Here is a 13658-nt window from a genome sequence, read left to right on the forward strand (position 1 = left end):
CCACCACAGCTGGACTTCACTGTTATTTTAGCTCATTAAAATAAAGCAAACAAGAGGCAAAGCCAACTAACCACGTTTATGTTCCTGTATGTTCAATGTGTCCCAGCAGGCTAAACCCTCTCTCAGAGTTAAATCATTTGTTGCAGTTTTGGTCTTAACTTCATCTTGATGTCTAGACTACATATTCGGAAGTAAAGCGATGCCAAACTGGGACCAAACCTGTCTCGGTAATACCCAGTGCACGTTGTAAAGCTGTGTTTCGTGATGTCCGTCATCCCTGTGAAGAGAGCTGGTGGGTAAAAAGAGGGATGACGACCGAAACTATGAAAATACAACCCAGACCGTAAAACACCTGAATTTTCCTTAGACTTGGGAAAATAGTCCGTAAAGATTTACCAGAACCTGAGTTCTTGAATTGAAACATTAACAGTGGGACTGCCATTAACTATACTTTTAAAAAGTGTGCCGACAGTCCTTTGAAGACAAAACAAATACTATAATATTGCAAATGATGTCAACATGTAGGTAAAATGCCTATTTTATGTTTGCAGCATACCACCTACTTGACCACTGTGCTTATATCTGTGAGCGTTTTCAGCCGACATAAAATATTTAAATTAGAAACAGATTGTTGCAGGAAGGTTGGGCCTCAATCGATATTTTGCCTGAGGATCCTTTTCTCCTCTTCTACAAAATTCTTGTCAGAGGTCGCTTGTCCCTGGTCCCTCTTCCTCTTCTCCTTCTGCTGGAAGGTCTCCACTCGCCGTTTCTTGGCAGACAGGTCTGAATCCTCATCTGATCATCAGAAGCGTGGTGGTAGTTGGTTTGGGGATTTGGAGTGCGGGGGGAAAAAAACGTTGAATTACTCAACTGAATGCCATTCAAACATATCAATAGGCAAGTCTTTTTTTTTTTTTTTGCTTGTATGGTAATGATGTGCCTCCCAACATCCATTTTCCATCAGGATACGTGGAGTGATTCAGCTGAAGCTCAGTTGTGCATCTCTTGGTACTGACGACAGGCTTTAGTTGATAAAGGACACATACACAGAATCCTGATAAAAACCTTATTTAGTATGTTGGGTTTCGTCTGTCATGTTGGTGTCAGCTTATTCATACTGAAAAGAGAGTAAAACAATTTATCGTTGCATTTCAAGACTAACCTGATTCAGGGAGTTCCTCCTCTGTGGGTAAGAACCGGGCGGTGCCAGTGAACGGCTGTGGTGCATCTTCCCCATTGTCCTCATACACATTGGACCACTTTATTGCCATGTCCATGCCTGGAGGAGGTCCCTTCTTTTTCTCTGGCTCTGCAGTGTAGCTCTCAGGAGGGGGTACAGCATTTGTCTTCCATGGCTTAAACTCCCTGGCAGGCTTCAACGGCACAGAAAAACAGGATGTAAACGGGCTAAGACAAAGTACCAAAGGATAGTCTCCTCATCAACAGACGATTCACAAATTTAAGTTTTTAGTTAATTGCAGCTCTACTGTCAAAAATTCAGTAAATATAAAACTGCAGATTCCAGGAAATGTATTTTAACTGTTTTACCTGACAATCCTTCAAGTTAAAGCAACCATTAATAAATGTATCTTTTAATGACACAATACCCATGCTTTTTGCAGTGCAGCAGTAAAATATAGGAATATACTAGGGCTGCAACAACGAATCGATAAAATCGATAAAAATCGATTATCAAAAGTGTTGGCAAGAAATTTCATTATCGATTCGTTGTGTCGCGCGATTATTACGCCGGGCAATAAGTCGCGGAGAAGAAAAAAAAGAGCGGAGCAGAGCAACTGGCCGGCCAGCGTTTCTGAGATTGGAGTGAGACACGAGAAAAACTGAGGTTGTGATGTTCTCAAAAATATAAGATCTTTGACGAATCGAGTCTTGGCCAATCAGCGTCTTCATGTTCCTCTAACTTGTTTTTAATGGAAGCTAGTCAGCTTGCTATCGCGTTAGCTAACGTGTCTGGGTTGTGTATTGTCGTTAAAGTTGCGTTATGTTCCGTTATAGTTCAGTCTTGCTTGTAAAAAAACGTAACGTGATGAAACATGCCGTCACCCCCCGGTCTGGTTCAGTTCACGCTGTCACTCGTTAACGTTCAACCGGGACACCGGTGGATCTGGCTGCAGGTTTTTGTTTTTTTTACTCAAAGTAGAATGAAGCAAATCACGTCGTTGGGCTTAGCCAACAACGTGACGTCGTGGTCATAAGAGACCCAGAATGAACGAGTTTAAGGAAGAAGACGCTCTATATGGAGCAGTACAGCTTCCCTCTGTCCCAGTATTTCATACATATGTACATGCACTTAAATTCAAATTCATGAAGAGCTGGGTCTTATTTGCCCCGTCTTGTAATAATTCATGTTGTTGATTTGGAATCATGGGTCCCCTTACATGGAAGCTATTTAAAGACAATGCAATTATTTTCTATTAAAGTATTTATTTAAGAAAAAAAATAGTAATCAAATAGGTGTGCAAAATGAAATCAATTTAGTAGAATTGTTTAATTATCATTTTACTATTACTAATACATCATTACGTTTTACTACATTACTGCACGATCTGTAGACACAGTTTATACATCTGACTTATTATACTCGTCTACCACAGCGTTGTACTTCCTTTTATAATGTATATTCTAGGGCTGCAACTAACGATTAATTTAATAATCGATTGATTATTTTTTCGATTAATCGATGAATCGGATAAAAAAATGTTTTTATCAAAAAAGCGTTCATTTCCAACCCTTTATTCAAAAACAGAAGTGACAGTGCAAAACATCTTCAGAAAGTGCACAAACAGGTTGCTCCTTGAACATCCCTGAGCTGTTAATTAAAACAATAAAATGGACTAACACTAAAAACATACACATGTATGCTTGACATCTGCCAAATGTGAGCCCTTTTTACTGTAATTGATCCCTCCAGAGGCTGCATTTAGCATACCCTGCTTTATCAATATGTATGAAATACTGGGACAGAGGGAAGCTGTACTGCTCCATATAGAGTCCTCTTCCTTAAACTCGTTCATTCTGGGTCTCTTATGACCACGACGTCACGTTGTTGGCTAAGCCCAACGACGTGATTTGCTTCATTCTACTTTGAGTAAAAAAATTTAAAAAAAACCTGCAGCCAGATCCGCCGGTGTGCCGGTTTAACGTTACAGCGTGACAGCGTGAACTGAACCAGACCGGGGGGTGACGGCATGTTTCATCACGTTACGTATTTTTACAAGCAAGACTGAACTGTAACGGAACATAACGTAACTTTAACGACAATACACAACCCAAACACGTTAGCTAACGCGATAGCAAGCTGACTAGCTTCCATTAAAAACAAGTTAGAGGAACATGAAGACGCTGATTGGCCAAGACTCGATTCGTCAAAGATCTTCTATTTTTGAGAACATCACAACCTCAGCTTTTCTCGTGTCTCACTCCAATCTCAGAAACGCTGGCCGGCTAGTTGCTCTGCTGCGCTCTTTTTTTTTCTTCTCCGCGACTTATTGCCCGGCGTAATAATCGCGCGACACAACGAATCGATAATGAAATTTCTTGCCAACACTTTTGATTATCGATTTTATCGATTCGTTGTTGCAGCCCTAGTATATTCCTATATTTTACTGCTGCACTTGCACTATTCAGTGTGTTAGATTACATTTAGACTTTGTTCCACTTATGTCCTTTATATATTAACTGAATAGCTCCCATGACACTAATTTCACCCGGGTGCAGATAGACACACCGTTTTTTGAATAACGCCAGAGGACTGTTGGCGGGAGACATAACAATTTGATTGGCAATAACTGCTTCACTGTAATTGTTGCACAGATTACATATAATATAACTAAATAAAACAAGGTATTATCTCCTTAAAATATGAATATATTGGTGGTCCCTTAAAAACAACCCAGTTAAGAAAATCAACAACCGTCTCTCCTCCTGCCAACACGAGATGAAACAGAGTAAGAAGCAGAGATGCTCACGGGTCAAAGTACTAAATCTTTTACGGTTGTAATGCATTGCTTTTGTTGGACAACTCGTTGTGCATCCCTGTGTTGCATAACGACAATACATCCTCGAATCGCCTGCTGCACGCCACCTAGTCTGCTCTGCACACTGCATAGCTACATCTAAGGAAAACATGTACTTCATCATCATCATCACTCCTTTATATAGCAGCATACAGTATCAGAATTGACTAGATGTTTTGGTATGTATATGTGTATATAGACACACACCTGTGTTTTGCTCATACAAATGGATTCAGACTAACATTACACGACTAACAGGGACACATTGCTGACATTATTCGGCATGCAATGGTAATTATAATCTTTTTTCGATGGCAGAGTACACACGTATGGTGTAATTACACTGACTATCCCATGTAAGACATCTTATAATCCCCTGTAACGTGACACGTTTAACGGTACCACGTACACGTGAATGTGTATAAATACCCTCCTCCCTGCCTGTTACTAACTATCAGTTACCGTTAATCTAGTGAGGTGTAATGTTCACACATTCACACTAAAGGTGACGTCAACTGTGTAACGTAAGTAGTGCATCGCTGTGTAGTTAACTTGTGTCTTTACCTCCTCGGGAGCTTTGACCGTGAGACTCTCCCAGTCTATCTCCTTGTTCAGCGGGTTGTAGAGGAAGGCGGGTTTGGACACGGAGCCGAACAGCTCGTCGGGTTTGGGTAACGGGGCTCCGCCGGCGGCTCGTTTGGTCCCTTGTTGGGAGGACTGAGCTCCGCTTCCCGCAGCATCTGTCCCCGGTTTCTTCTTCCGACTTTCTCCCTCCTCGTCGGAGTCGCTGGCATCGCTGCTGTCGCTCAGATCGTCGTAGCTTGAAAAGAAACCGAGAGAGCTGGACTTCTTTTCTTCTGTCATGTTGCCGGGGTTCTTAGTTTTATAACAAGCAACAACCTGTTTCTGTAAGAAACAATTAATAATACGACTGTAAAGCTATTCGGTTGAGCTCGGATTAGTGCCTGTAAACCTTACTCCATTTTGAATCAGCCTCCAAGAGAGTCGTAAAGCTCGTAAGTAGTGTCGTGGCGACTGTCGTAAAGCTGTTTCATTAAAGGAGCAAGCCGAGTAAAAACTAAAGAACAAAGTACTGTTGGCTTTGAACTTTGTGTCATTTTGACAACATGCAATCGACTTTTTTTTGCAGAATAAACGACTTTCTATCTTCAATTTATTTGCATATATATATATTGTGTAGTATTTAATTTGTAAATAGCCACACATTTTATATCAACTATGTGAAATAGCAAGATATATTACAGAGTGCTTTCACAAAACTTGGCAGTGAGACTTGGAGCTGCAGTCATGCTTCAGCTGTTGCCCAAATAGCCTCCAGATGTAACTGTTCAACTTTTGACAAAATACACAGAGGTTTAACTGAAGTAAAAGTAGCAATACCACTGGGTAGAAACACTTTGTTACTAATAAAAGTCCTGCATTAAAAAGTGTTTTTGTTCAGTTTGTTTTTTGATGTTTTGCACTGTTCCATTTAATGTTCACATCTATCTGAAGAAATGCTATTATTTGTATGCCTAACTATACATTATACCCCTTCATTATGTTTACGTTATTGCACTCTCCAACACAGTTGTCTTGAGCTGATTGGGATCATTCGTCTATCACTGTCCCCTTCCAAGATAGTGTGTGTCTCTATGGCAAATAAAAGTAATTACGTTTTGAACATCATTTTTCATCTTAACGCAGCAACATTATTTGATTTGTAGTTAAACTCTTGGGAGCTGGATTTTACTTAAAAACATTGCCTGAGGCCCTAAAGCTCCATCTGTTGAACATACAAGTAATTGTCATGCTGTGTCCTGGGATTGAGGTTTATGATTTATGTCTCTTTGCTTAATATTGCTGTCTCTTGTATCTCTTGAAAGAGACAATATACAACTTAACTTATATTTCGCACACCCAAAAGCAAACGGTCCCGAAGCACTGTCGTCCAGCCAGTATTCTCAGTGAAGAGACATTTTGGATTATTAAGGAAGCCCTAATTTATTGTGGAGCTATAATAGACACTCAGAGTTCACTATATCATGTACACCTGGACAATAATGCAATCCAATGCAGCACGAGCAGATCCTGCAAACTCCCAGCACACAAGAGCAGATCCTGCAAACTCCCAGCACACAACACCAGGTCCTGGTCAAACAAGTCGTGGAGCTGGTTTTAGAGAAGACCGACCTCAAGAAACAGATCAGCGCCAATGATCTCAGAAATGAAGAGGAAAAGGGGAAAATATTGAACGCTCTCAAGAAAGAGAGAGTGCTGAGAAAGGAAGACCAGGCGGCCAATAAAGTCATCGAGAAGAAGCTTCAGGATGAGAACAAATCTCTGGAGCAAAGTCTGAAGGCCAAGCAGGAGGAGGTCAACTTCACCAAACGTCAGTGGAGTTCACAGTCCCGCCAGGCTGAAAAGGCGCGTGACGAGCGAAGACAAAAATTCAGCGAGATTAATGCAGCCCTTAAAAAGCAGCTGAACCAAGCCGTGCTAGAACAGAGCACTCTTAAGGTGGAAGCAACCACTGAGAGGAAGACTCTGAAAGAAAGCATGGATAGTCAGCTCCACAAAATGGATGCCCAAATCAAAGATCTCGAGGGAGAAATCAAGGACAACAAGATCCAACTGATGGAAACCCACAAAACAATGGCCGCCCAGCTTGCGTCAAGAGATGACCAAGTCAAAGAACTTCAAGAACAACTCAAGGACTACAAGATGAAAGTCCAGGCGACAGAGGAAGCGATGAACACTACGCTGGTCTTAAAGGACAATAAAGTAGCTGAACTCGAGGAAGAGTTAAAGCTGCTTACAGAGGAACATGTAAACCTTCAGGTTGTCAACCTGAAGCTTGAGGAGCTCTCCCAACAAACCGATAAGCAGAAGGCACAGATAAAGAAGGCTGCAGAGAACGCAGCCAGGGAGGAAGCAAAGAGGGTGGCCAATGCCGCGAAGGAGAGCGCTAAAAGAGCAGCTGAGTTACTGAAAACCCAGAAGAAGGAGCGTGAAGCCCAGTTGAAGAGAGACAACAAGGAACAAAAAAGACTAGCAAAAGAAAGGAGGTTGAGGGAAAGGAGAGGCGAGCCAAGTGAGGCAAGTGAGCCGAGTGAGGCAAGTGGATAGAAGAGAGAGAGCTAACAGTATTTCTCTTCCCATTCCCATCCTCCTTCCTAACAAACACCCTTTTTTCTCTCCATTACCTTCGCCCTGTAAGATTGTGACACAATTTTAGGGATTGCGATGGAATGGTGAAACAAAAATGACGGACGTGATGCCCTGACTTTTTCCTCACCATTTCCTTCTCCCTGTGCAGTAGCTGTACAGGGCCGGTTTCCCCACTACCTCAGTGCTCTCGCTGAAGCTTACTGGTTGGACATTGATGATCAAAGTTACTCTAATACTAGTGAAGATAGTTCTCGCTCCTTAACCTCGAGCTAGAGCACTCTCGTCACTAGTCCAGTAGCTGTGATCATCGGTGTCCTACCAGTAAGCTTCAGCGAGACCACTGAGCTAGTGGGGAAACCGGTCCTGTACAGCTACTGTACAGGAAGAAGGAAACGTTGAGAAAAAAGTAAGAACATCGCGTCCGTCATTTTTATTTCACCATTCCATCGCAATCACTACAATTGTGTCACAATCTTACAGGGAGAAGGTGAGAGAAAACAAATTTTGGTTCCGTTCTCCACCGGTTTGTAGGGTTTTTACTCCGAGCAATCCGGTTTTCCCCCAAACAGAAACAACACAAGCTTCATAAATCATACCCAGTATGGTGACTGATCATATGCTCATTAAAGCAGTGATCCTCAAACTCTGTTTTCTGAAATAAATTGTCAGAAAAAAATTACTTGTCCTGTACTTTTATTTTGAAGGGGATTTTCTATTTTGTAGGGGAGTTCCGTCTATTCACAGTCTTTAACACTGCGTTCACACCACGCTTTCCTGCCGTGAGTTTACTCACCTGTCTACTTGTGATCATACGCTTCATCCGCACCGGAGAGGAGGAGGGGCTTATCACCATGGAAACATCCACCATGGCGTCCCACAAACATCAGAACATCAAACACCCTCGTGTCTGGGTTCTAGGGCTGCAACTAACCATTATTTTAAAAATCTGTCTGTAGATTATTTTTCCGATTAATCGATGAATCGGATTAAAAATAAATGAATAAAAAAGCATTAATTTCCAACCCTTTATTCAAAAACTGAACTGACCGTGCAAAAAATCTTCAGAAAGTGCACAGACAGGTTGCTCAACATCCCTGAGCTGTTAAAGTAATAATAATAAATAAATAAAAAGAAATGGACTAACACAAAAAACATACACATGTATGCTTTACATCTGCCAAATATATAGGCTTTTTTTATTTATAAAGTGCACAAAAAGATGTATATTTTTGTTTAAAAGTGACCTAAGCTGTCAGAACAATAAATAATTTATAAAGAGAAAGAAAAATGCAAATCAGAAAACTTAACAGGATTTGTTTGAACGTCAGAACTTGCTCTCTACAATCACAGACGCATAGCTTACAGACTGCACTTTTACCTAAAAAAAAGTTATTAATTAGATAACGAACCACAAATCCAAGCAACAATTACTCTGCATGTCATAAAGCCACGTAAGACTTCTTGAACGCAGTTCGGCGTTCTGCACCTCAGAGGCTATATTTACACATTGCTTCTTCTGAATCCTCTTGCATTCCCACTTGCTGCTCATTTTCCTTTCTCTACCCCTTACTTTTTTACTCCTACTGCTCCTCTTGCTTACACACTTGCTGCTTCTCGTCCTCCTGCTGCTCCTCCTGCTTCTACACCTGCTGCTCCTCATCCTCCTGCTGCTCCTCTTGCCTTTCCTTTTGCATTCCCTCCTGCTGCTCCTCCTCCTCCCACACCTGCTGCTGCTCCTCCTCCTTTCTCTACCCCTTATTTTTGTACTCCTTTTGTACTCCTACTGCTCCTCTTTCTCTTTCCCCTTCTCTTACACACCTGCTGCTCCTAGTCCTCCTGCTTCTCCTCCCGTTTTTCCTCCTGCAATACGACCTGCTGCTCCTTTCTAGGGTCCTTTCTAAACCCCTTGTTTTTTCCTTCCCGCTGCTCCTCGTCCTCCCGCTTTTCCTCCTGCATTCCCAACTGCTGCTCCTCCTCCTTTTGCTGCTCCTCTAGCTTATCCTCCTGCTTCTCCTCCTTTCGCTGCTCTCTAATATTCTCCTCAAAATGTTCCTCAAGTTATTTCTTATGCTCCTCCTCCTTTCGTTGCTTCTCAATTTTTTTCCGCATGCTGCTCTTGCTTGAGCATATTTTATGTTATATGTTGAGCATATGGTTGCCAGGTCTCTTTGATTCTTAGATCTGCCTCGAGGACATATTTCTCTACAGGTTCAACTGGCCTTAACATGGCAAAAAAAGGTACGTCTATACATTACATTTTTAATGTAATATTCAATACGTCAAAGATTATTTGCCCTACTAACCATTTTGTCTCATTTAAACTCATCGTACTCAGGATGGAACAAGTAATTATGAGCTTCTGTTGCTTTCCCTAAATGTAAATAATATGGTGATTGAACAAGTCCCAATTTACAATACCTAGGTTTTTCCTGGAAGGCAATCTGTCTTTTACAAATAATTAATAGATTGTTTTACTAACATGATCATACTTTACTTTAATCCTAATCCACCACCTGAGCTGCTGCTGTTCACTGTGGACGAAGAAGGTAAGTTAGAGCTTCTGACATGGAAACAGTGTGACTTAAATTGGCTATAATGTAAAGACAAAGTTGGAAATGTGTCTTATTGCATTCTCAATATGTCCATATAGCATTCTTATCCTTATTTTAAACAATAAAGTGATTAAATAGTCTGATGCCAAAAGACCATCACTTAGAGTCAACTAAAACATTTAAAAACGGAGAAAATAATACATTCCTCCTGACTAAACAAGCTGGTTCTCCGTGTGATATCGTTTAGTCAGTGAATTCATTATTTATCCTTTTCTCCTCTTACTCCACCTCCCGAGCCGTCCGCCTCCAGACCCATCCAGGGTTACCTTGGCGACATAAAAGAAAAGCTCACATCGAACCCACAGAGGACAGGCTGTTTCCTGCTAATATTAATATTACTACTTTTAATAATTCAGAGATGACTCATTTTACTCCCTCTATTGTACTTAAAGTATTAATTTCTTTGAGCGGAACTCAACGTACCTCCAGAGTTGCCTTGTCAGGGGAGCAGGAGAGAAGTGCTCTCCTGTGTTTCAGTGGACAAGTGTCCCGGCCGCTTCCTTGTCTCTCCCGGTTCCTGCTCACCTGCCTGCAATCAACTCATCGCCTCCAGCAGATCGACCCCCGGCTCTTCTCTAACTCTGTACCAGATGGCTGCCTCAACTACTGTGGTAATCACCTGCTACTGGCTTCTCTAGTTTTTTGTTTTTGGAGATGTGACTAACTGCCTTTTCTCTTTCCCTTATTTCTTGTTTTCGATATCTTCGGGAAGCTTGCGCCTTTTGGAAATCCTGGGGCCCGACCGAATGGATGTGGAAGAAAGGACAAAAGAGCCGAATGCCCGAGCGGCCCAGAGGCCCACTGATCACACTGTCACCCAACTTTCTCAACTTTGGTGTTGCATTCAATAAAACACTCAGAGTCTAAAGTGGCATTTTTGTATTATGAGATTTATTGTAGCTTCAGTGGTGTCGAGTTAATGTGGTGAATGGGTTTTAAAACAGTAAATCTGTGTCGTTAAAATGCCGACGGTGGCTACAATGCTGCTCAAACCTCTTCCACCAACATCTACACTGAGTCATCTGGATGACTTTGTAGAGCAAAGAACCGATTGGGGTCTAGTGTCTAAAAACTGTATAAATGTCATCTTCATTTACTCAGAACCAGTAACATATAGACTGATATTTACACATCTGAACAAAGTCTCACATTATACTCTTTTTATAACACACAAAATTATTCAAATAGCCCTAGTGGTTGCAGAGATACGCCTTTTTTTTTGTTTGGGTATGCAATTTTCGAGAAAATATGTTGGTTTTTAAAAGGTCAAAGTGTCCCCACATATTCATGAGTTCTGAGAAGATGAACAGGTTGTAAACGCTTCAGAGAGGAGAGAGTACACTGAGGCCTTCAACACATACACACACCATATCAACACAGATTCATTTAAAAATAATTTCACTGGTCTGCTTCCATGTTCTGCAAACCAGTGAATAAATATTTCATTAAGCATTGCTTTGCGTTGGAAATCCAAACATTAAACGTAATACAACTACAGCCATGCTGGTGGTGAAGGTATCCTATTTAATAAAACATATTGGAAGAATATGGAAGAGGGAGAAAAAAACATTGCTACTCATCTCACCTTTGACAGTCAGGTCATACCCCTCTCCTCCACAGTCACCAATCTGGGAGTTCGGTTTGACCCTCACCTGACCTTTACTGACCGTATCAAATTCCTTTGATAGTCTTAACACTCTTTTAAGACTGGCCTAAAAACCTTTTTATTCAGGAAGGCATTTTTTAGCTTGAATTAATTTATTGTCAGTTATTACATTTTCTTTGTTTTGTTTTAGTTTTAAATATTTAGAAGTTTTAAATATAGATAATGTCAGTGTAAAATGCTCCACTTGTATGTGGGAACAATGTATTAAACACATCTATTTGGGTGTGTTGAGATGTACTTGTAGCCAATGTTTCAACCTGTGTATATTTTCTTCAAATAAATGCCATATCTTTTGAACAGAAGTAAGAATTATTGGTCATTTCTTTTTTATAAAGCAAGCACACTTTCAATTATCAGTCAAGTTAACGTTTATATGCAAGTTGAACCAAATTTGGAATGTAAATCCTCTTGAAACTTACAAAAAAGCAGAAATGTGTGTGTGTGTTCGACAAGGACAGTTCTCTTGAACTGATAATTCGAAACAATTCTTTGTTTTAACTCGGTGGATCAACTTTAAACAACAAGGTACAACAAGTTCACTCAACTCTGACAACTGCATTTTCAAGGCAGCAGGTGAACTTTCATTTGCAAGTTGAACTGCCTTAAAATGTTTTACAGTTTAGTCATATTGTTAAGCGTTTATTAAATTATATTTTTGGCATTGAGGTCATAATGGTGTTGTTTTACTGGACTGCATTCTACTCAGTGGTATTTATTCTCTTGGATGGGAAGGACAACACATTAAAACCCTGATGTATTCATTACAACCCACCTTTGACTGAGGAACCAGCAGACGGCACCGTTCCTCGCCTCAGCATCTGCGTAGTTACTCGTCCACACCTGCAGGTGGCGATGTAGCATTACAGGGACGCGGCTCCGGATATGTAGCTCATGAAAACAGCATGTTGCAGGGACCTCTATGCTTTGCAGTCTGTCAACTTCATACACATTTCCCTATTTGCTCATCTACTCAGATAATCTACTCAGAACAATCAGACAGTAGTTGTCGGTCCCAGGTGAGTCTGACGTCCATGAGGGCATATCAGAAATGGAGGATATATAGTGCCACCAGTGTCACGCCAACAGGCCATCAAAGGGGAGGATTATTGGGGAAACCCTCAACAGTCACCATGAATAAAGTCATCAAATCTGGCTGCATAAAATGAGCTGATGATCTTATTCCAGTTCACTTCATTCAGTGTGTTTTGACATTATAATACTACAACAAAACAATAGCAATCAGTTATCCTATAAAAGCTGAATGTGCTTCTATCAGCTAAAAAAACAGTCTAGCAAATCAGCAATTTGTCAATTGAGCCCTAAAGCTATCAGTAAAGGTTTTTGTAAAATACTACAACCACTTTTATTCAGCAGTCAGTGTGACAGCATGATCATCAGCTTGTGAACTATGAAAGAACAGCAGCAAGCGATGGCATTAACTCTGTTTGATCACTAGAGTGCAGTATAGACCCACCAATGAGCCTGCCGAAAAACAAAGCGAGGAACTGACAGGAAGTGAACACCATACAACCAACCCTGTAATGGCCTGATCATTGTTCACGCTGGTTTGCAACTATACATTTATATTAAATAAATATTGGCTATAGACGCATGACCCTTCACAACAAATTCATAATCTCTACTGCGTCATGTGTACTCATGCTTAGATGTTCATCCAGTAAAGATGAATTGTCGGTTCCCATTACTTGGACCGCCGCCTTCAAAACACTCAAGAATTCAGAGGGTCACGTCTGTGCTCCTGATGATTTAGAGCAGATCAGAGAACCTAAACAGTTTGTCTTGGGTTTTTGGAAGTCTGCTAGACTTAGAGGGGCCAGTCTTTGCCCTTTCAGAGGTCAAACAACGACTAAAATGCACAGTATAGACAAGTTCATATGAATGATATACTGCTCACAATTCCTCTCTCCATTCCCTGGTCTCTTTCTGCCCCTCCTCTCCATGCGCAATACTAACGACACAGTCGCTTTAAATGAGATGTTTGGCATTTTTAGATGAGCTTGTGGTCAGATTTACGGAGGTCCATTCCCGATAGATCCAGAATGTTCATGTGCAGGAAAATATTTATTTTTATTGCACTGCTTTCTTGTTGTGATTGAGTGTTTAACATTGTATTTCTTTGGCTTTATTTCAACTGTGCTCCTTAGTAAATGT

At 40.9% G+C, this 13658-nt stretch overlaps 1 protein-coding gene across 1 annotated transcript; it reads right to left on the minus strand.

The window, feature by feature from the left end:
* Positions 1-566: 566 nt before the first annotated feature.
* On the minus strand, positions 567-4901 carry cUnh1orf52 (chromosome Un C1orf52 homolog; the record flags this gene model as incomplete). The annotated part of the gene is made up of 3 exons (XM_079220505.1): positions 567-795; positions 1163-1373; positions 4602-4901. The coding sequence occupies 3 exons, from the start codon at positions 4899-4901 to the stop codon at positions 650-652; spliced, it is 657 nt and encodes a 218-aa protein (XP_079076631.1). The 3' UTR covers positions 567-649.
* Between the last annotated feature and the right edge of the window lie 8757 nt (positions 4902-13658).

The sequence above is a fragment of the Taurulus bubalis genome (genome assembly GCF_910589615.1).
Source record: "Taurulus bubalis genome assembly, chromosome: 7".
Lineage (NCBI taxonomy): Eukaryota > Metazoa > Chordata > Actinopteri > Perciformes > Cottidae > Taurulus > Taurulus bubalis.